General features: G+C 40.0%; 1 protein-coding gene across 1 annotated transcript; it reads right to left on the bottom strand.

Annotated features, from left to right (window-relative positions):
• Window positions 1–14,928: 14,928 nt before the first annotated feature.
• LOC114646473 (carbohydrate sulfotransferase 2-like) lies at window positions 14,929–18,795 on the bottom strand. The gene has a single exon (XM_028794684.2). It carries the CDS (start codon window positions 18,008–18,010, stop codon window positions 16,739–16,741), a length of 1,272 nt encoding a protein of 423 aa, XP_028650517.1. The 5' UTR covers window positions 18,011–18,795; the 3' UTR covers window positions 14,929–16,738.
• Between the last annotated feature and the right edge of the window lie 4,057 nt (window positions 18,796–22,852).

Below are 22,852 nucleotides of genomic sequence, written 5' to 3'. Positions count from 1 at the left end.
CCCGTAGTAGGGGTAAGATAAAAAAAAAAATTTTTCACAAACACTTGCTCAAAACGTACCGATTCATCCCTAAGCGACAAGCGCATGCATATGCAGATCATTAACAATAATTTGACTGAAAATTACTGGTAAAAAGCAAAAAATGTGGATTTGACAAGGAATTTTAAAAAGTGGTTCATCTTACCTCAAGTTCCCCTAAATTGGTAAACTTAAGGTATTTTTTTAAATTTTATTTACTCGTAATCAAATGCAAACGTGACATAATCAAATGCAAATTGTCGTTCAAACGTTAAATCACGTAATCAAATGCAATAACGACGTAATAAATCAGTAAATACTTTATTTTGTTAATTTTTCATTTTTTTAACTGTGGCATCTGGTGAAAGAAGCTTCTCGCGCCTCAAACTAATCAAGAATTACTTGAGGTCAACAATTCACGAAGATAGATTGAACAATTTGGCAATTCTTGCTATTGAGCGTGATCTATGTAGGAAACAAAATTTTGATGATATACTATATGACTTCGCTACACGCAAGGCTCGTAAAGTAAAGTTAATTTGATCGTGCTTTTGTACTTAGTAAAGAATGAATAAATGCAAAGACGAATTTATTTTCTAATACAAAATCTTAATTTTCACTTATTATCCTTATCCCTACCCCGACTGGGCCCCGCGCAATCCGTTTCGCATAGGGCCCCGCAATTGTTAGGGCCGGCCCTGCCTCCCAGGATTATATTTGGGAAACTACTTTGTTGTGTTTCTACTTGTAGTCACCAGGCAGGTTAGTCCACATGCTCTAGGCCTTCCACCTGGGAGGCAGTGGGATTTGGACCTCTAAACTTGTTCTTTGAAGTCTAACTGTAGGAATAAATATTGGCCAACATTGCCCATTGACAGTGAGGAGAAAGTACTGTCCATCTTCAAAATCAGTAAAACAGTGAGGCTCAATGGGTCAGGAGTTGGAAGTCATAAGGTGACAGATTCAAATGCTATGCCATTTGGGAAAGGAAGAATCCAGAGGTTTCCAGATAAGGTGTCAAGTTTGACTAGTAATACTTGGTGTTCCTGACAACTGGGAGTGATTACGTGTTCCATGTTGTACAGACATGCAAGTAAGAAATTCACTGAACTGTGCAAAAGAGCCAATGAGTTTGAATTTGCTGTCTAGCCAAGCTGCAGACGCGGACAAATTGTAAAATGTGTGCTACATATTTGGCATCTTAAGGAATCCTGCATACAATAAAGGATAAAATAGGGTAAAGGTTATTTCCACGCTGAAAAGGAGGTTAAACACACAATGCTTCGGGTGTTGAGCCTTCATCGGGTGTGTAACTGCAAAGCAAAAAAGCAGATAACATACTGTATAAGGGGAAGGAGAGAACAAAGATGAAAGGAGAAAAGGTGAGAGTAAGTGTGGAAAAGTTGATATTAGAGAAGATGAAGGGAAAGAGTAAAACGTTAGTTGGTCATTAAGACGTGGAGAAATATGTGATACAAGACTGAAAACTAGCTTAATGTCTTCTTTTTTCTTGAAAAGGTGTCTTTGAAACATTGTAAAAGAACATAGGCAGAGATATCCATATGGTTATGAGACGAGACTGCATTAGTTTGGACATGTGCAGAGGAAAGATGCTGGGTATATTGGGAAAAGAATGTTAAAGATAGAGCTACCAGGTAACAGGAAAAGAGGAAGGCCTAAGAGGAGGTTTATGGATGTGGTGAGAGAGGACATGAAGGTGGTGGGTGTGATGGAGCAAGATGCAGAGGACAGGAGGATATGCACTCAATTGTCAGCCTATCTTTGGCTTAAAAAAAATAAAAGAAATGCAGAAAATGGATGGATGGAGTTTAGTGCACTAAAGCAATAGCTTTCTATTATGTTCAAAAAGTGTAGGCAGCAAATGTTAAAAAAAAAAGAAAATTACTTAATATCTCTAAAAACAATTTTGAAACTGAACTACATGTTATAATTTCAGAAGGCTTATATAATTTTCTTTATTACAATGCTGCACAAAATCAATATTGCCCTACAGCAACATACACTAACCTGAATGGACTGCAGATGGGTGTCGCATTGTGGGGGGGCAGTGCTGCGTGCAGCCAAACACTCCTTTGATATGAAAGACATCAGCAGAGGTGAGCCACTTCTAACCAGCACAAGCTGAAAAAACACTGCATGCAGAAGAGAGGCCTGAGCAGGCCGCAGCTAATTTTGGTCTTTCTGGTAAATTCTAAAGATCTGCATTCATTCAGTCATTCGTCTGGCATAGGTTTAGACTCTATGAGAGTCTGCAATTAGATTAATTGGGATCATTAGTAGGACAGGGTGATTTTCTAAAAACTGATTATTACTGTACAGTCTTGTTTGGAAACCAAAGTGTGTATTCTAGGATCAGATTAATGAATGAGCCCAGATCTGAGTGGACTGCCAGTCCATCGTAGGACACACTCACTCACACTGGGCCAACGTGATATCACTAGACAACCTAACCTGCACTACTTTAGGATCTGAATGGATACCCCCAAGAAAGTTCACCTTAGTACCTGAATTTTGTTCAAATTCCATATAGAAAAAGTAACGTTTGAGCTTCAAATGCAGAACAGCCTCAGCTGTTGTGCCACCTATCTCTTCTGCTGGTTTCCTTAAAATTGAATTCTAGGTTGACTGTTTTCTCTCTTTGCCTTTCGCGTGTCCTCATTACTGTGCTGTCTGCAGCTGCTCTGTTTCTTCTCTAGCTTCTTCATATTAGTTTGCCTACTGCTAATGCTATGTAATTTTATACCATAGCTGTCCCAGATCTGTATAGCTCTTCTTGACACATATCTGTAACTAATCTGACTAATCCAAGGTCCTTCTGATGTCTACCTGTGGTCCAGCTACTAAGTGCATGTTAAGTTATTAAATTTGATATTGTGTTGTAATTCTGTTAGCTCTGCACAGAGTTTCTAGTTGTACATACTGTTAATGGTGCTATATAAAATAATGACTGATCGATAAATTAGTCTAGTAATCCATCCATCCATCGTCTAACCCGCTGAATCCAAACACAGGGTCACGGGGGTCTGCTGGAGCCAATCCCAGCCAACACAGGGCGCAAGGCAGGAACCAATCCCAGGCAGGGCGCCAACCCACCACAGGACACACACACACCAAGGCCAATTTGGAACCTTCAATCCACCTAACCTGCATGTCTTTGAACTATGGGAGGAAACCGGAGCACCCGGAGGAAACCCATGCAGACACGGGGAGAACATGCAAACTTCACACAGGGAGGACCCGGGAAGCGAACCCGGGTCTCCTTACTGAGAGGCAGCAGCACTACCACTGTGCCACCCTAGTCTAGTAATGAAATATGAATATCTCAGTCCAGCAGGTAAGGTGCTATATAAATTAATGACTCATTAAAATAGACAAGGATAGCATGGTAGTGCAGGGGTTACCACTTTCACCTCATGGATCCATCAGCTAGTGTTGAAATCCAGCGCCCTGTCATTGTCTGTGCGTTGTCTGTTTGGGGGTCCTATGGGTGCTCCAGTTGTGCTCTTACATTCCCAAAGACATGCAGTTGGTCAATCCAAACTGACCCTTGTGTGAGTGGACACTTCGATTGACTAGGATGGTTTTTGCCAGCCAGAATACGCCTCTGCACACAAGAATTGGATTAAGTGGGTTTGAAAATGTTACATAATAAGTGAATGCCACATAAATAACGGTGTAACAAAAAATCATTTTATAATGTCAAGGAGCTGAAAGGTGAACAGATTCCCACTTCCATTATTATTTTACACAGACCTTTGTTTTTTTTTCTGCACTCTGTTAATTTTCTGCTTTCCACCAGCAACATTTCACATAAAATGATATGCAGCACTTGTTACAAGTCACCAGAGAGCAACAACAAGGGAAGTGCAAATTGCTCAACTTGTAAATTACCGAACAAAAGAACTGCTGTACATCCTAGTCTAAAAGCTTTTTTTTTTCTTTCTTTTTTTTGACTTCCAACCAAAAAAAATCAGGAATTTAGCTTTTAATTTTTTTCTTTATTTCACACTGCCTCCCAAAAAAGCAGAAGTATTGTGACAATAATCACTTTAACATATTATCTGAATCCCACTGACAAATGAAAAGGATTAAGGTGAACTGCAGAGGATCAATGATATGAATATAAATATTTATACACTTGTAAACACTTTCAGATGGAAAAGGTGTGAGAACTTGTGACTACAAACACTGCTAGACGTTATGGCTCTTTGGTGGAAGTATGTAGTATAATCTTCTTTTTCTAAGGTTTACAATATTTGCAAATGGTCTTACAGGGGTCAGTACTGCTGTGGAAAAAACTTGAGGGGATGTGTAAGTGTGACAGACTGACGTCACTTCCAGGGTTGTGTTCTGATGTTGTCACACCAGGCTCCAGATGTTCCTGAGCCTGTGAAGGCAAAGCAGGCTCAAAATACGAGCTGCAGTGGTGAGATCCTTGACATTCATTATGATTTTGGTTACTATAAATAAAATATTCTGGGGAGAATGCATTACAGAGTTTTTGAAAATAGAGTCAGTGATATACATACAAGTATAATAATATAATATTCTCAAACCTGCTTAATCCATTTCAGGGATGTACAGTGTATAAGTAAAATGCTGCAGAAGATTCTTCCTAATACAATACAATGTCGTGTAAAAAAAAAATAATTCTGAGTGCCACTGTTTTGAAATAAAATATAAAAACAAAATGTCAGTGTACAATAGAGCTGATGGAGCTTGAGCAGCTTTGCAAAGAAAAATGAGGAAGAATGACAGACTCCAGATGTGCAAAACTGATACAGATCTGCGCTAATAGACTTAAGGTTGGAATGGTTGCCAAAGATGTATCTACAAAATACTGACTTGGAGGGGGTGATCAGTTATTTTGTGGTTTAGATTTCTAATTAATTTAGAGGTCTGTTTTATTTTGACATTAAGGGGTCTTTTTGTGTTTATCCATGTCAAAAAAGACAAATCCATTGAGTTTCAATGTTGTATCATAATGAAATTTCGAAGGAGTGTCAATACTTTTTTGTAGGCACTGTGAATATACGTATTGTGACAAGGCAGGGGGCACAACAGCACCCTCCAAACCCCGAACACAACCTCACCAACACAGTCCCAGGTTCAAATATGTATTTTATTTAACAAGGTTCTTTTAACAGGGCAGCAGGGTGGCACAGTGGGAGCACTGCTGTCTCATAGTAAGGAGACCAGGACTCACATCCCAGGTCTTCCCTGCATGGATTTTGCAAGTGCTGCCAGTGTCTGTATGGGTCTCCTACAGGTGCTCTGGTTTCCTCCAACAGTTTTAAAGACATGCAGGTTAGGTGGATTGGCGATTCTAAATTGGCCCTAGTGTGTGCTTGGTGTGTGGGTGTGTTTGTGTGTGTCCTGCGGTGGGTTGGCACCCTGCCCGGGATTGGTTCCTGCCTTGTGCCCTTTGTTGGCTGGGATTGGTTCCAGCAGACCCCCGTGACCCTGTGTTCGGATTCAGCGGGTTGGAAAATGGATGGATGGATGGATATGGTTGGGTTGTGTGTGTTCACCCTTTAATGAACTAGTGCACCCATCCAGAGATTGTTCCTACCCTGTGCCCTATGCTAGCTGGGATAGGCTCCAGCAGATGCCCACGACCCCGTTCAGGGTAAAGCAGGGATAGAAAATGATGGACTAACGTTTAACAGGCTTCTTCTTAACAAAATACAGCACATCCAAGCAAAGTCTTTCTCTCTTTCTCCTCAACTCCTCCCTGGCGAGTGCTGTCCAACTCCTCTCCTCACTAAGGGTCCCAGCATGCTCTGCGGGTGTCCATGTGGGGAGTATATTAGGGGAGAAGATATTCACCAGTGCTCATCTCCCCTGGTCCTTCCATTGCACTGGCCTGTATCCACATTCAGTCCTGGCCCGGATGCCAGCACATGTGTGCCAATACAGTATAGATTGTAGGGTAAAGGGTAAAATGAATGCAGAAAAATACAAGAAAATCCTAAACAAATCTTAGTCTATATGTTTGTCCAATTGCTATTTCTCTGCTATCCAACAGATGGTGCATCACAAACAACCACACAGACACACTGCTCTGAAAATGTTAACACTGAAGCCTATACAGATTACTTAGATTTCAACCCGTCTTAGACAGGTAGCACAATTACCTATATACAAAACTATATATATATATATAAATATATATATATATATATATATATATATATATATATATATATATATATATATATATATATATATATATATAAAGAGAGAGAGAGGGAGTTTCTAGGGTCCTTATTGTCCCCGTGTACAGAGTATAGTCAAATTCTTACTTATATGTGCTAATCAAAATGTCAATCATGTCGTCGGTCTCTGGTGCCATGATTAGTGAGTAGAACTACCTTACCTGAAAACTTTTACTGGAAAAAATCTCTGAACATATATGTCATTAATAGACATATAATTAAATATATAAAGAAACAATGGTAAATGTTTAATTTTTCGGGACAATTGCATAAAATGTGAAAGCAACCTATTCTTATTGTCATGTCTATCTGCATGAAAACATCTCAGCTTCCAGTTGTCCAATTTCCTTGAAATTTTATACCCTTATTTTTCAACGGAATTTGTCAGAAAGGTCAATTTTGTTTGAGATATCTCAAACCAAACACAGTGCACAAATTTCTGAAATTTCAAAAGCATTGGTGAATTTTCAAAAGGCATCTGTCTTAAAAACAGAGAAACATTCTCTGCAACCTCAATTACTGATTAATTTACCTTACGGGAGATTGTTTCCATCTGTATATTTTTCCCTTTTACACATTTCACAGCCGCTCCTAACAGCGAAACAAATCCCCAGTACAAGTTACAGAGTCGCATGCATGGCTGGAAACTTGTCGACATGTCAGCAGCATGGGTGTGCACATGCAGACTTCAGCATAGATTTTTAACTCTCTCCTGGGTACTTTCGGAAATGTTATGGTTAAGAAACATGTACTGTACTACAATTAGGCATAGTCTCTCCATAACCAAAAACTAATAATAGTACATCAATGGCTGCAGTTTTTACGCTGCTTGAGTTGAGATCTGATGTTTATGAAAGCTACTATATTTCAGACACCACAAGCCTATTTGGGGTTTTAAACTCTTTTATGCTGTAGGATGCCATAAAAAAAGTGAAATGTATTAGCTTTGATTTTAATAAAGTAAATAAGTAAAAATTAAAATGCTCCAATTTTCAATAGTCCATCCATCCATCCATCCATTTTCCAACCCGCTGAATCCGAACACAGGGTCACGGGGGTCTGCTGGAGCCAATCCCAGCCAACACAGGGCACAAGGCAGGGAACCAATCCTGGGCAGGGTGCCAACCCACCGCAGATTTTCAATAGTCTCCAAATACAATTCAATGTTACACATTTCCTAACCCTTCTAAAGCTAGTGTGAGTGGCACTGCTGGATCATTATCAGACTTTTGTGCACTTTGTGGCTAATCATATCAGTTACCTTCTTTGGATGTGTGATATTACTCCCTGTGTGTTCCACATCAAGTTTATATTGTACCTACCCAGTTGGTCTTCTTGGGGTCTTTGCCCGATCAATAGCAGAGTGGTACTCTAAATGAGGCATCTTTCGTTTCCTGGCTGTGTAGTGTGGAATTGTTTGCTGTCCTTTTGCTTGAACCTGTGAGACAGTTCAGAGTGACTCGATCATGAGAGTGCTACCTTGAAGAAGTTTTTAAAAAGGGGTTTGCCTCAATCTCACACACCAATTTTTATGCCATCCATTTTACAAACTCACGCATCACAATGCAGTTTTACTAGGAGTTGGAGTCCATCCCAGAAACATAACACCTATGGCATGAAGCAGCCTTGGGAGGAATGCTAGTCCATTACAGCAGTTCACACTCACATGCATGCCTGGTGTGTTTAGAGTTGCCAGTTAAACTAACTTGGACAGCTTTGGTGATGTAGATGAGAACCATAGTTGTGGGGTGAAAATACAGACGTCACACCTAGTGACCAGACTGGGATATGTCTGCGGGTCCTTGAAGCTCTCCTCAGCACCAGCACACCACCAGACTAACTTCATTTATAACCGTACACACAAGCTCATCCAGGTATGCGTGTCTATCAGTACATTCATAAAGGATAACCAGCCAACAGTTAAAGCTGGCAAATGCACCATTTTCGTCAGCCTTGTTTAAAATTAGCTTGATGTGTTTAATTTATACAAATAGGCCTTCTTTTCACAAGTCTCTTTTCCCAAGGGTCCAAGGTGTCCCAGTTGTATCAAGAAAGAAAAAAAAATTTTGAAATCAATACACCAGATATTTAGACTTGCATTTCTATTCAAATCACTTATACATTTTGTCAAAAAATACATACATATATCACTTCCTCCCAAAAGCCAACTAAAAATACATTTTTCCGTCAACACCGAGCCTCACTTCATTATTATTTAACACCAGCTCTCCTCACATTGCTGCCTCACAGACTAGGATGTGAATTTTACAGATTACTGCTGCAGTATCATGTCCAAAGGGGCTGCTGTGTGTTACTTTACTTTATTATTTTTTTAAGTGTATTGCTCACTTTTATCAACCCAACTCGCAAAAAAGCCCTTTCTGGTTGTCGAGAAAGCTCACATTTTCTCATCCCCAGCCTTTGTCAGTTATCTTTCAAAATCACCTTCTGAATTTGTTGAAACCATAGATGACGCTCAGGCTACTGATAACTGGCTCAGTTGTGTTAGGACAGTTTCTGATACTAAGCATCAAATAGGGAAACAAAAGTCAAAGTACAAGGATCCATCTTCTGTCACTTTACCAAATAACCAAAATCATGCAGTTGTAAATTGTGCAAGCTCAGAAGATCTCAGCAATGAGCTGATTGATTGGGAGGAATTTAGGTAGCAACAAAAATTATGGTTAGTCATTCTTCAGAACAATGGACTCCACACAGAAAGGAAGGGAAGAGTTTGAGGGCCATTAAGAAACCATGAAGTTCCTAAAAATTAGTTGTAAACAATTACCTGTGCATTCACCTTTCTTTTCCTTCCTTACCTGTGTAGCTGTAAGTTAACAGAAAGGAGTACAAGATAAGAACTAGCCCTGACTTGGATGACAATTTATGACAGGTCACCGTACACTTGACCCACTAATACCTGCCTGTCGTCCTGAAAGGGGGAGTATGACATGCAAAAATGGAGCTCCTGGGAGAAGCCCATAGGAAAAACATATCATCCTCAAACGAAGTATCCCCCCATGGTTAAAACTAACAGGGATGAAACACAGAAATGCCATTCCCTGCAGTGCCCGACATCATATTAACCTGATAACAATTTATAGTATTTTAAAATATTAGCCATGCACACTGTGTGAAGACAGTAACCCATATGCTGTGCTAGATAAAAGCCTTTCTAACACTTATACAAATTGCTTCAATCATAACATTTCCAATATATCACCCTTTTTAGGTGCACCTATACCAGCTGCCACCAATTCATTGCCCATCCATCGGCGGCAGTGTGACCCTCTGCATAAAACACTGGACCGCACTCTGCTTCAAATCCCACCCACAGAGAGGCTCTGCAGCCCTGTACAGATCACACAATTGCTTGTGCTAAAATTATAGAAATACGGACACCATGGCAAAAAGCCTTGGGAGGGTAATGAATACAAATTTGCTTGTCTTACCTCAGGAATTACTTATCTAAACCATTTTTCCAACCCCAGTTAACAAGTTCAGGTGAGGTCAGCTTTACACCCATAAAGTATTGCCAGATATGCAAAATCAATGATGTCTGTATGATAATTTTGCACTTGGGACAATAAGGGGTGGTGGAGCACCATGAGACTTGACTCGAAATGGAGATGCTGACTGTAAAGAGCCTGCACACTGTGAACATGACCACTTGGGCTATCATCCAAATTCTTAAGTGTTCTTCTCACACCATCAAAGATAAAAAGCAAGTCTAAGTTAGGTCCCACTTGAGTGCGACCTGCAATGGACCACGGTTAGTTCCTGCCTTGGCCCAAATGTGCCATGGTGAGATGTGACTCCTGGTAACCCTGTATTGGACAGAACGGCTTAGTAAAATAGATGGACAATCAGTAAGCAGAAATAGCCATTTCACCAGACTAACACCATATAACCAGATCAGCAATCAAAGATTCAAACTCGACACCTACTGTAACTTGCCGAGTATGTGATGCTTAGTAATGGGCATGGAAGTGTTGAAAAGTCAAGTATCATCCAAAATGCTCTGCAGCCAGAATAATGATTTCTCCCGCATCACCACATGCAAACAACAAACACACCTTTTTATTTTTTCAGGCTTACTTCAGACTTTTGGTGCAGGAATTTTAAGAACTGAGACAAAAAACGTATAAAGAACTTATAAACAAAAATAGACATTTTAATTAGTTTTGTGCAAGGTTCAAAATCCCAAACTTTAATTTTCTATAAATAGAAATGTTTTACAGACAACAGAAGAGCATCAGATTTTAGAATTCCAGCAAAGATATTTTTTTTTTTAACCACAAATAGCTTAAAGATCTGGAGCTCAAAGTCTGGGATTACTTTAATTGACTTCCATTTTACTGCCGTCTTTATGAAACATTGATTAAGTGCTTGTGATATAGCAATGGGTTTAAAATAATTCCTCATACGCTGAACTTTTTTATTCTGTTGTATTTAGATGACAAGCTCACATAATAACGACGCCCGGCACAAATCAGGCTATGTTTCGAGACATTTATGACCCAAATTGCGTTCCGTAGAGGAGTGAAGATGCCAGACTGGGTCGAGCAGACCGGAGCGCTTATGGGCGGGGCAGTGATGTCATCAAGACGAAAAATGAGCGAGGTGAGCGAAGGGGATTTTTTTTTCTCAGTTTCTTTTTCGAATTTGATAATGGACTAGATAGCAGTGTATGGCAGTTTATCAAGATATAACATAGTCAATAACGTGACGCACAGCTATCTTTAACATGAGATCATGTGCACACAGCAGTGACGATAGGTTGTGAAATGACTGGCGTCCTGTCCAGGGATTGCTCCTGCCTTGCACTATGTAATTGCTCGGTTAGGCTCTAACTGCACCGCCACGCCACCCTGCACAAGAGGGTTAGGAAGACGGAAGGATGGAGGACACCTTAGCATAATTGAACACTTCGTTACGTGCGAATGGGAAACCGCGCGGCCCCATTTTTAAAGAATGTCATATGAAAGCAACGAATTGTGTTTATAGTTTATAACTAAACATTGGTATTTCAGTTGTTGGCTCCAGTCAGTTCCTGTGTGGAGTTTTCACGTTCTCTGCGTGAGTTTTGGTTCCCATTTTTATCCAAGACGTTTGTCTAGTAACTCTAAACCGCCCCAATTTAAGAGTGTAGTCTAGGAGTAAGTGTACAGTAACAAGCAGGCACCCAGTCTAGGAGTGGTTTGCACCTTACATCCGATCCTTAATAAACATCCTGCATCTCTCTTAGACCCTGAATTAAAGGGTTTAATGGGGTTTTAAGAAATCAGCAGGCCTTTCTGTATCTGGACAAAGTCGATAGTTTAAGCCTGGATGCCCACTGTGAATGGACCTTATTTCCCAACATGTTACTGTTTCTATCTGGACTTCTTGCTTAATTAAACAAGTTGCAATTTCCAAAGTGCAATGTTTTTATGTAAATCCAAAAATGACCAAATTCGCCTTGCTGTTTTTATTTGAATGTACGAAACGTATGTATATTTGAATCACATATTTATATACATGTCATATATATTCATATTTTAATATTTCATAACGATTGTCATTCTGCTTTTTAATAAGCCATTATTTATAATGAGCCCTCTAGTGGCTTTGACGCTTAAGAAGACCAGTGTTAGCCTGGGTGTTTACTCCGCTTGTCATTTATTGATATTATTGCCACTGGCGGCACACAAGGTGTAAAGGATAAGGCTTTAGATTTCAAACCCTAGGGTGCAGTGGGTATCGCTGCTGCCTCGCAGTTAGGAGACCCGGGTTCGCTTCCCGGGTCCTCCCTGCATGGAGTTTGAATGTTCTCCCTGTGTCTGCGTGTGTTTCCACCGGGTGCTCCGGTTTCCTCCCTCAGTCCAAAGTCATGCAGGTTAGGTGCATTGGCGGTCCTAAATTGTCCCTAATGTGTGCTTGGCGTGTGTGCCCTGCGGTGGGCTGGTACCCTCCCCGGGATTTGTTCCTGCCTTGCCCCCTGTGTTGGCTGTGATTGGCTCTAGCAGACCCCCGTGATCCTGTGTTAGGATGCAGCGGGTTGGATAATGGACGGATGGATGGATTTCAAACCTTGAAGCCGTGGGTTCAAATTCAAATCCCTCTAACTGATATTGGGTGACCATGAGCAAGTTACTTCATCTGGATATGTTTCAATTAAAAAAAAAAACGAAAAAATGTAATCAATGCTTTTCAAATGTTATGATCCGCCATCGATAAAGGTGTCCGTGTAGTAATAATAAAAGTTATGATACACCAGGGAAGCATAGTTTGCAGAAAATTAATTTTTTCAATTAATACGGAAAATGTAATCAAATATTTAAGCATTTAAAGCTACAAAAAAATACCGAAATTTATAAAAGCAGAGAACGACACAAAAAGACCAGTTAATTAAACAATAAGATCAAATAGAAGTAAAATGTGTCGCTGACTGTGCAGACGGTTGGAACAAAAACCTGCATCCCAAGTAGAGCTCCTCGGGACATTACCGATTGGATTAGATCGCCGTTTTTCGGACTGATTACAGCAAGGCAAGTGTTTATGTTCGAGTAGGAACTATAGGACGGGGTCCGGCCTGCTGAAAACTCCGTAAAACTTTGTTTTGCTTCAGGATTATTGCAAATACAAAGGTGTTGACGTTAAGGATTACCTGCTCAGCAAGAGGTGCAGATTGACCGAGACGTGAGCAATGAATATCACAAAATGCCTAACTCCGATTTAGACGCTATTACAAACGGGCGATAATGAATCGCTTAGTGTGAGGATTTAAACATTTGGGGAAACTGAAATCGTGTACAAATGTACAAATATCTACAATTTAGTATCCCGTTCAGCCACTGGTTCGATTCTTTTTTCACTCTTGCACTTCTAGTCGTCTTTAGCGCTTCTCCCAACAACCACAGCGCCCCTTAGTGCACAATTAAGTCCTTTAAGTGCTCCAAAACTCTGAGATGCCACCCATTGTGAAAATTGAACAAGTCAGCTAGCGTTTCAAGTTCTTTTTGTTTTTCTGATATACTTGGGCAGATTCAATGTTATTTACTTAATATAATTATTATTGTTTTTACAGACGACTCCAGGCACGTTGAAGCACTAAAGTTCAGGTTCCTGCATGCGTCCTGCGTTTTACTGACTTGGACGTTAGGCTTAAATTCAGGTGAGGTCTGACAAAACGGAAAACGAGTGCAGCACACTTCAGCTCAACAGAACTAACGCGTCGCTGGTAGCCTTTTTAAGAGCATTGCTTCGCGATTGTTCAAATGGTTTCATTAAAAGAAAGGATGCCAGCAGATTAGCATAGCTGGCACCGAGTTTACAAGGCACAGACGCGCACTGGCACCTCTCCATCTATTAGTTATGGCAGTCATTTCGCTGAGTAGCTCCAGTGCCCAGTGGCAGGGACTCGGACGTAAACCTGTCTTTATCCAAATCTGCAGCGCTCCAGCCTTCGCGCGGACAGTTTTGTGGACTGGGTAATCTTACGAAATCTTTTCTGCACTTTTACATTATAACCCAAATAAAGCTGTGTACAAAAACGAAAAAGCATTTCAACCCAAAAAATGGAAATACTGCCACATGAAAAATGCTGCTTCTAAACTATCCAGCATCACTTTTAAAACTATGGTTTCTTGATGCAATTTTACTGGGTCGCATGGTTGCTTGAAAGCGAACCATTTCATTCTGAGAAGGGCTGTTTGTACATAAAAATGGTTATTTGAGCTTTGAAAAGGTTCCTAACGTGGACAAAACAGGACTCTTTAATGTCTTGTAGGCGACTTATAGCAAGCCAACAGAGCAGGAAAATCTGTTATGCAGTAAGAGTTCTTTTAAAATCAGAACAGCATTGGTATTTTACAAATCTTTTTCAGTCATTGGATGTTTATGAACCATGTTACAGATAAATAAAGGTTCTTTCTGGAACATTAATAATATTCATAATTCAAAATATGCACATTTTATATACAAGTATTTTTAAAATAAATTGCACATGGTGTACACATAATTGCAAAAAATGTTATGCAGTCTCACACAGCCTAATATTTAATATAACACGCCCATTTTCTATCCCTATTATTGTGTCTAGACAAACGTTAAATAATATATCATTTAAATAAGTTAATAATATATATTTAAAGCAGCCCTCCTCACAGTTTCTCTTTTTCCTGTTTATAATTGTTCATCCTATTGTGTACATGTTGTCACAAAAGTTTCCCTCTTCTCTTCTCATGGATGTTCAGCACTAGAACAGGGCAGAAGTGAAGAAATAAGAACAAAGTCTATAAAAACCTCACTGGTTTCATTGGGAATGTTTATCTAGCTGGCTGACAATTAAGCTGTGTTTTGTTAAGGATTTAATGATCACCATTAGTGTATGCACAGAGACAACACTTTGACTTGATATATTTGTTTAAAAGTTTGCAAATACCTAGTTCAAAAGAGAAATAAATGAAAAGCACAGAATTAGTCATGGCTATGCTACTATGCACCTTCATCTTTAAAATTCCTACCTTCTCATCAGGAGAATCATGGCAATAATAGGAAAAAATACACATTTCTACAGGTGTGCTTAAAATTTGTACAGGCACATACAAATAAAATGAACCTGCATGGTACTATTTGTGGCACCTTATTAAGTAATAATAGATAATACAAGTAAAAATGATTACTAAACCAGAGTTGGGCACTCACTTTTATTGTTTGATCTTCAATTTAAAAAGCTGAAGTGTCACACTAATAGCAAAACAAAATGTGCAACTTTGATGAAAAGTAACTCTTTTACCATTTCTTAACCAATGTTAAAGTTTTAACAACATATATTTCTACTGACTTCTCAGCCCATGCAGGCTTCACACAAATCACAATACCTTACTTCATCTCCAGCAAGTAAGCGGAATTAACATTTATAGACTAACCCCAGGTAATTTTTTTCTTCCCATTTTAAAAGCTAATGAGTAGCTAAAATTATGGCTTTACGTTCAGTGACCGACTTACTGGTTAACTACCCTGGGTTTGATTTCATCTTATAAGAACACCAGTTAGATTCAACACTTCTTATTTTACAGTACATATTTATAACCCCTTAAAAATGATTAGGCACGTGTAAACTATTTTTATTATTCATCATTTTCAATAAAAACAAAAGCTTATTAACAGTATGTGTGATTTCATAAAAAAATACTTAATAGCTATGTCTGTGAAAGTTTAATTATGAACCACTCCAGTATCCGTATCTTAGAAAATATTGTCAGCAATGCTCCCAACATTGCAAAAAAAAAAATGACACCAGAAATAGTCAGAGAACTTCCCCCTAACAAAATTGACTGACTGTCTACTAGAAATGTTATTTTGTAAACCAACAAGCCACCAATGCTTCAACATAAACATAAATAAATAAAAAATTTACAATTCAGGCATTAAATTATTATAGAAGGTTTTAAACTAATCCTTGAAACTTTACACTAGCATCTCACGGAGCAAAACCTTTATAACCAAGCCACAACCAGAGAAGAGTCCAGACAAAGATTTAAACATGCACAACTTTAAAAAGTGTGACAATGCTGAAATTCAGGACACATTTTAGTGCCCCTTCTGATGCATATTTTCAATGAAACTAGTAAAAGCTTTTATGCATTTAAACAATGAAAATAGTTTACAAAGGTTTTATGTTGCCTATTATTGTAGAACATGGAAAGTCCCAGTAAATAAGTAATGTAAGGAGCAAATCAAATATTACTACTGCTATCATCTCACCCTTACAATCTTCAAGGTTCTCATGATACAAATGTAACTTTTAAATGAAGGCAATCAGCATATTTGGCAAGTTAATCAATGGCCCAGGACACATTTTACACATGATATCATTCAGAAGAATGCTTTTGTCTGATTGTCTTATGAGAAAAAACAATGCCATATGTAAGAGAAATGTATAACAAAAACTTTTAACCGCTTCATAGAGTTTTCAACAGCAGCAAAGAACTGATATGTAGACATTAAGTTTATAAAAAAATATAAAATACAAATGTATTTAAAGCTTTAAAACACACATGACATTTGAGGCCAAATCAAAGTACACCAATTACAAATCTTACTTCTAGTACTTATGAATCTTACAACTGCTTTACATTTGCAGAACACAAAGAGGCATAAAGTTGCTGTATTCACTTTAAATTGTTTTATAAAACTGTCAGTGGGCTCTCTGGGCAACATAGTGTGTGTGTGCGTGTGTGTTTTTTTTTTTTAAGAGCATCGCTGCTCCTGCTATTAAGTACAAGAATTAGCCAAACAAAAAACAAAACTACATTCAATGCAGTCATAAATGTCCAGTGGAAAATATTGTTAAATTAAAGAGAACTGGTAAAACTTGTGGTAACATAAAATTCTGTAAATACAGTACAACTTTTGTTTTGCTGTCTTTACAATTGAACAAAAAATAAAACCCCAAATAAAACATATAGATCTCTGATAGTCTGTAAAGGACAACCTCAAAGTTTTGGGGGTATTAGCAGTGACTTACTCAAATCTTTCACCTCTGATGAGGATTTTACCCGCTCATACCCCAGTATGTTCATGGAATGGTAACAATAATCTTCAACCTGCTTAATCTGTTGGAAACTTAGCACTGTCCTCCAAGCACTGGCTGCCTGAGTGGCATTTCTAGAGGAAACAATAAAAGGCTTTGAGGAGGAACTTGACCCGCTTGTCATGTTAAGTGCAAATGATTCAATGTCATGGTTTGCAGACAGATTTACAAAGCGGTACACCTGCCTCAGAGTTTTTATTGGGTCTTCCACAAGGTCTTCGTAGCGCACCACCATGTACTTCCCTTTAAGCCAGGGTGGTGGAGACAGGGCAGTTCGTAAGGTCCTGGTGGTCCTGTCACATATGACCTCCATGGCTCCAATGGAGTGATAATCTGAGCCATCCTTTTTGTTCATTTTGTGATTTGGGTCCACAAAAGGTATCCTGCGTAGCTTTGGATCCCTGCTCCTTACCACCTGTAGGTTCTCTCGAATCAAGCCATGCCTGGACTTAATCCGGGAGTTAGCCACTGCCCTGGGGTCCCTCACCAGGTGAATGACTTTCACCTCCAAGGAGGGGTCTTCCATCAACGGGGCCAACACATTGATATCCAAAATGCGCACTCCCTTGATTACTATAGTGTTATACTTCAGGCACTCTTCCTCCAGGAACCTCAAATTTTGCGGGGGGCACTTTTTACACACTTTATCATCCACCATGCCCACCACCTCCTTCCGATAAGCCGAACAAAGTGGATAGGAACAGATCACCTTGTTTAGGGTGGCCCCGAACAGGCCCAGGGAGGTGATGTTCTTACCCCCTGGAGTGTTGTACAGCTGGAAAACGGAGAGGTCACATCGGTAAAGAGAGCTCAGCATATCCCTTGCGGCACCCTGCAGTGACACAGCATCCCCAGGATACAACTTCTGCCAAATGTGCCACATGGGCTCATACAGAAAGAAGACTTCGGGGTTCTGATTAAACAGCTCCCCGAAAAAGGAGGAGCCTGATCTCCAGGTTGTGAGCACGTAGACGAGCTGCCTCTTCTTAGCCAAGGATGGTCTGTACAAATAACGGATATCAGACCTGCTCTGATATGGGGTGCTCCTCATCTGATGATTGCACTGCTGGGGCTCTTTAGTCCATTTATAGTTGGCTAGGTTGAGCATTGTTAAAATCAGTAACAAAAAGTAAGCAATGAACAAAACGATCCGTTTCCTGCGTAACACTTTCATCACGGAAGCCGGTGGGTGCCTGTTATTCCTGCGCGATCGCTGCTTCAACTGCTGCCGTCTTCAGTCGCTTCGCCGAGGCGTGCATACTTTGTATCTCTTGACAGCAAGGAAAAGCACGGTTAAAAATATATACACATTTTCAGATGCCCGCGGTGTATGTGTACGGAATGGCTGCGTAACGGTCCGGGATTCCCCACTTCCTACCCCAAATACAAGCGCACAAAATGTGGAGCTCGTAGATAAGGGCAGCCGAAAAATAAAGTCGACAAACAACGAAACCGAATTAGTATCGAACTTAATCTATTTTCAAAGGGCTTCGGTAACTGCCACTGCACTGCGCCAGGCTCCGCATCGGCCGGCAACAATGCACATCCATTGCTACAAGTTGAAACGGGGCTCTCTTTCTCTTAGAAAGCAGCGACAAAAAGAAGGGAGCGTCACGCCGACTAATAAGCCGGCCTGGTTTTTAGTATACATTTACGCCAGTCTGCTCCTTTCATAACATTTTGTAACCAGTCCTTTCTCATCTATGCTCTGGCACCCCATAGTAAAGCTACACCGTTAAACGTCTTTAGTGAACATCCAAAAACACGAGTCTCCAAAATGATGATGTACACAAAGAATACTAACGTTCGGCGTCCATTCAAACAAATCACCTCCCTCGTTCAAGCAAAGAACTGTAGCACTTGCACCAAAATGACACAGCCCCCACCATACGGTCCACCACTCCGCGGTGCCGTCTCTATGTAACTAATTGAAACCGCACCGATTCAATCAGAGTCTGGGAAACAACAGTCGCGCCCACGGTTAGTTTTGATTGGCTTTTGGCGCGCGACTGGCCTGTCACTCTGCTTGTTCAATGGTTCGAAGGAGTGCCAATCACTCTTCCCACGCTATGCTTCCCAAATCGAACGGTACTTATTCTACGTAAGGAAGATCCTCCTTCCTACGTATATAAAATGTGTGTGTGTCTCTTGGTGTGTATGTGTGTGCGTGTCCAGTTGATAGCTCATGTGTGCAAACAGACACTTTATATGCATTTATTATGAGACAAAGCAGCAGGGCAGACGTGTTACAGTATTGGTAACGTCGACTGGCATTTACACATTTTTTCGGTTGTGGGTGTGCGTTTATGTGCCCCCGTAAAATGGCCTGGCCTAACCTCCAGGGAGTGCTTCTACTTTGCTACACCTTATTGCAGAAACAGACGCTGGAACCCAATTAAACAAGTGAAGATAAACAGACAAGGTAAAGAAGGGTTAATGGGCTGGTGGAGGGCATTAGCCCAGACAAATTTCAATTAACAGGAACAAGATAAGAATCGTGCCCACATACAGAATATTAAAGTCTGCCCAGAGTAAAGAAACACGGAGCAGGCTGCTGTGTAATCGAGCCTTGATGTGAAATAGGTACCTAGAGGGGGTTGAATTCTGTTTTGTTAGGTTTTGTTTCATTTTGTTCCTCCATTCCTTTTTTGATTTTCAGATTTTTTCTTTTCTTATTTGTTTTTCTAATTTGACTATGAAATACTTTTAATTTGTTGTATAAGTTCGACTTGAATGTATGCAATGTAATTTTCTTCAAATAAAATGAAAATAAAAAAGAAATAGGTTCATAGGATGCCTTTAAACTTGTTAGCAAATACAGCTCAATATAATCCACTCGTTAAAAAGCATTTTATGAATGTGTTCACTCCGATAGTTTGAAGAAAGATCATTCTTGATCATCTTCTCTAGGACATGTAAAGCATATTTTCAACTCAACCCTTGTTAACACTTGAGGAGCAATTTAATATATAGAGTTTATTTTTATCCTCAAGCTACAGTTAAAAGAGCTGGTGTTTAAAGTGTCCATCTATTCTCCCTGTTGAAAGAGTATTGAGAAACATAGCTATTATCAGGTCCTGCTCAGCACAGAGTGGGTCAGGCAATATGAGAACATCTGCCTGGATTTCACATTGTCTTTATAATCTGAAATTTAATTTGGCTAAAGACCAGAAGCAGGCAGCACTGTGTGGCAGGTATGTCCATTTAGGAATAAGTTTAATGTTAAGAAGCTGAAGTGTTTCAGATGGATTTGTTTATTTATATAAACCAATTAGGTGGATGGGACTTCTCTTAAATCTCATAAAAAGCTTTCTATTGCTCTCTCTCTCTGTGTCTCTCACATACATACACACACACACATTACTGAGTTCCTCCTGCTCTAAATGTCCAATTGACTTAAGACTCATTTCATTTAGCAATAAGGTATTGAATAACTTTAATCTTTCTCACAGGGTCACTTCCAGTTAAATGGTACACTCCATTTAAAGAGAAGCGTGTTCTCAGGTTTTCTGTGATGGGACAGAGCAATCTTCTCTTCTGCACACAATCAACAATGAATCATGAGATCCCAACTCTGTCCACTGTTTTCTCGCTTCTTCTCCAATTGTAACCCAGTCAGCACTGAACACTAACTAGACAGAGTACACTTGTAGAAAAACTACATCCATTAGTGGAAAAGAGTGACCTTGTGAGGGGAGTTTTAAGCTAGATTCTGGAGTCAGGTCAGGAGTTTCAGGTGATGGCACAACTATCAGGCAGAAGAGGCGAGAGATGAAATAAAGATAGATATAGGGGGTGCGAATGGTAGAGCCTTTAGGTACTGAAGATGTGAGCAAGTGGGTTATCCATCCCACATAATTGAGCTTCAGGGATCTCAATCTGTCCAGTTAAGAAGCATAAGTGATTGTGAATCAACTTCGCCTGCTTTGGTGCAAATGAAAGTGACAACAGGAGCACTGGAGAGGCAACAGCAAGACAACCCCCAGAAAGGGAGTGGTTTGCAGGTGATAGCCACAGACTATTACTCTCTGCTTATCCTTCCTGAATGATTCTTTTCTAGTTTTGCTATTGTCTTTGTCACTACTGGTAGCATGAGGCGCTATCTGTGCCAATTCAGGTTGGACTGGTAGTCCAGCTCCTCCAGGTTGGCACATCCACACTTGTCATCGCAAGAAGGTTTGCACTGTCTCCCAGCGCAGTCTCAAGAGCATGGGGGTGATAGCAGGAGATGGAAGGTTATATGAGGAGAGCTGGACAGGACCATAGAAGGACATCAACCCAGCAGCAGGACCGGTATCTGTTCTTTGGTGCAAACAGGAATAACAGGAGGAGCACTGCCAGAGCCCTACAAAATCACCTCCAGCTGGCTACTCCATGAGGGCCTGATGTCATCTAGTGGAGCCTGTGCTCATAGTCCATCATTGTGCAACTCGATTGGCATTCGCCAGACAATACACAATTGGCAGCTCTACCATTGGTGCCCCATTCTCTTTACAGATGAGAGCAGGTTCGCACTGAGCACATGTGACAGACATGAAAGAGTCTGGAGACGCAGAGGTAATGTTATGCAGCCTGCAACATCATCTAGCATGGCTGGTTTGGCGGTGGGTCAGTGATGGTCTTGGGAGACATACTTTGGAGGGTTGCACAGACCTCCACATACTAGGCAACAGTACCCTGACTGCTGTTAGATACCAGGTTGAAATCCTCAGAGCCATTGTCAAACATTACACTGGTGCAGTGGGCCCTGGGTTCCTCCTTGTGCAGGACAATGCCCGGCCTCATGTGGCCAGAGTGTGAAGGCAGTTCCTAGATGACGAAGGCATTGATGCCATTGACTGGCCCGCACATTTCCCAGACCTGAATCCAATTGAAAACCTCTGGGATGTTATTTATTGGTGCATTCGATGCCGCCAAGTAGTGCCACAGACTGTCCAGGAGCTCACTTACGCCCTCATTCAGGTCTGAGAGGAGATCCCCTAGGATACCATCCACTATTTCATTAGGGGGATGCCCAGACATTGTCGGGAGTTCATACAGGCATGTGGGGGCCATACACGCTACTGAGTCATATTATGAGTTGCCATGATGAAATTCACACAAGTTGGATCAGCCTGTAACTTCAATTTTTGACTTTGAAGTTTGGTGTGATGTTGAATTCAGCCCTCAATGGGTGGGTGATTTTGGTTTCTATTGACTGTTGTTAAATCATTTTGTTCTCAACGAGTTACACAGTATTGCCTTAATTTCTTGAGCAGTGTGTGTGTATATACTGTATATATATATATATACATATATATATATATATAAGGTGTATATATTGCCATGAGTACATTCCATTTATTTTCTAACTCTTCTAATCCTGATGAAGATCACAGAGAGCTGTATTTGGCATGTGAGACTAAAACTATATACAAATCTGCATTTTTGTTGATTTTGATCATGAGAATGAATACACCTTGCCAATTTCATTTGTCATTTCTTAAATTATATTTACTTTTATCTATTCAAGTATGTTGAAAAAGTTAACAATTCCGATGAGGACTATTTCTTTTGTCATATGACTGTATATAGTATGTATCCATCCATGTACCTGTTTTCCAAACCTAATTTTCTTTTTTTAAGCTGAGACAGTGAAAAAACTGAGTCTGTCTCAACAGGGCAGATTGCCACACACATGCATTCTCCCAGTAATTTCCACTTTGTGTTTACTAATGTACACATCTTTACACCATTCAAAGACACTAAAAATGAAAGAAAAAGCCCACATGGACATAAACAAAATGATCCGACCTCACATAAATATTACCTTAGCTTGAAATCATCCCAGTTCTGTCCACTATTCCAAAGCAATTTTTCTTTTTTTTTACTACATTAATAAGTTTATTTAAAAATGCTTTTATATTACTGGAAAATTAATGAAAAGGTTTAACTAGCACCAATGCTCTGCATGGTTTTTCAATTCGTTTAATTTATGCAATATCCCAGGGTTAATTCAGTGATTGAGGTGCAAATG

Source organism: Erpetoichthys calabaricus, chromosome 2 (genome assembly GCF_900747795.2).
Source record: "Erpetoichthys calabaricus chromosome 2, fErpCal1.3, whole genome shotgun sequence".
Taxonomy (NCBI): Eukaryota; Metazoa; Chordata; class Cladistia; order Polypteriformes; family Polypteridae; genus Erpetoichthys; species Erpetoichthys calabaricus.
This window is presented reverse-complemented; position numbering and strand designations above follow the sequence as displayed.

Excerpts from the sequence above, each read along its gene's own strand:
- LOC114646473 (XM_028794684.2), bottom strand. The coding sequence starts at position 18,010 with ATGAAAGTGTTACGCAGGAAACGGATCGTTTTGTTCATTGCTTACTTT.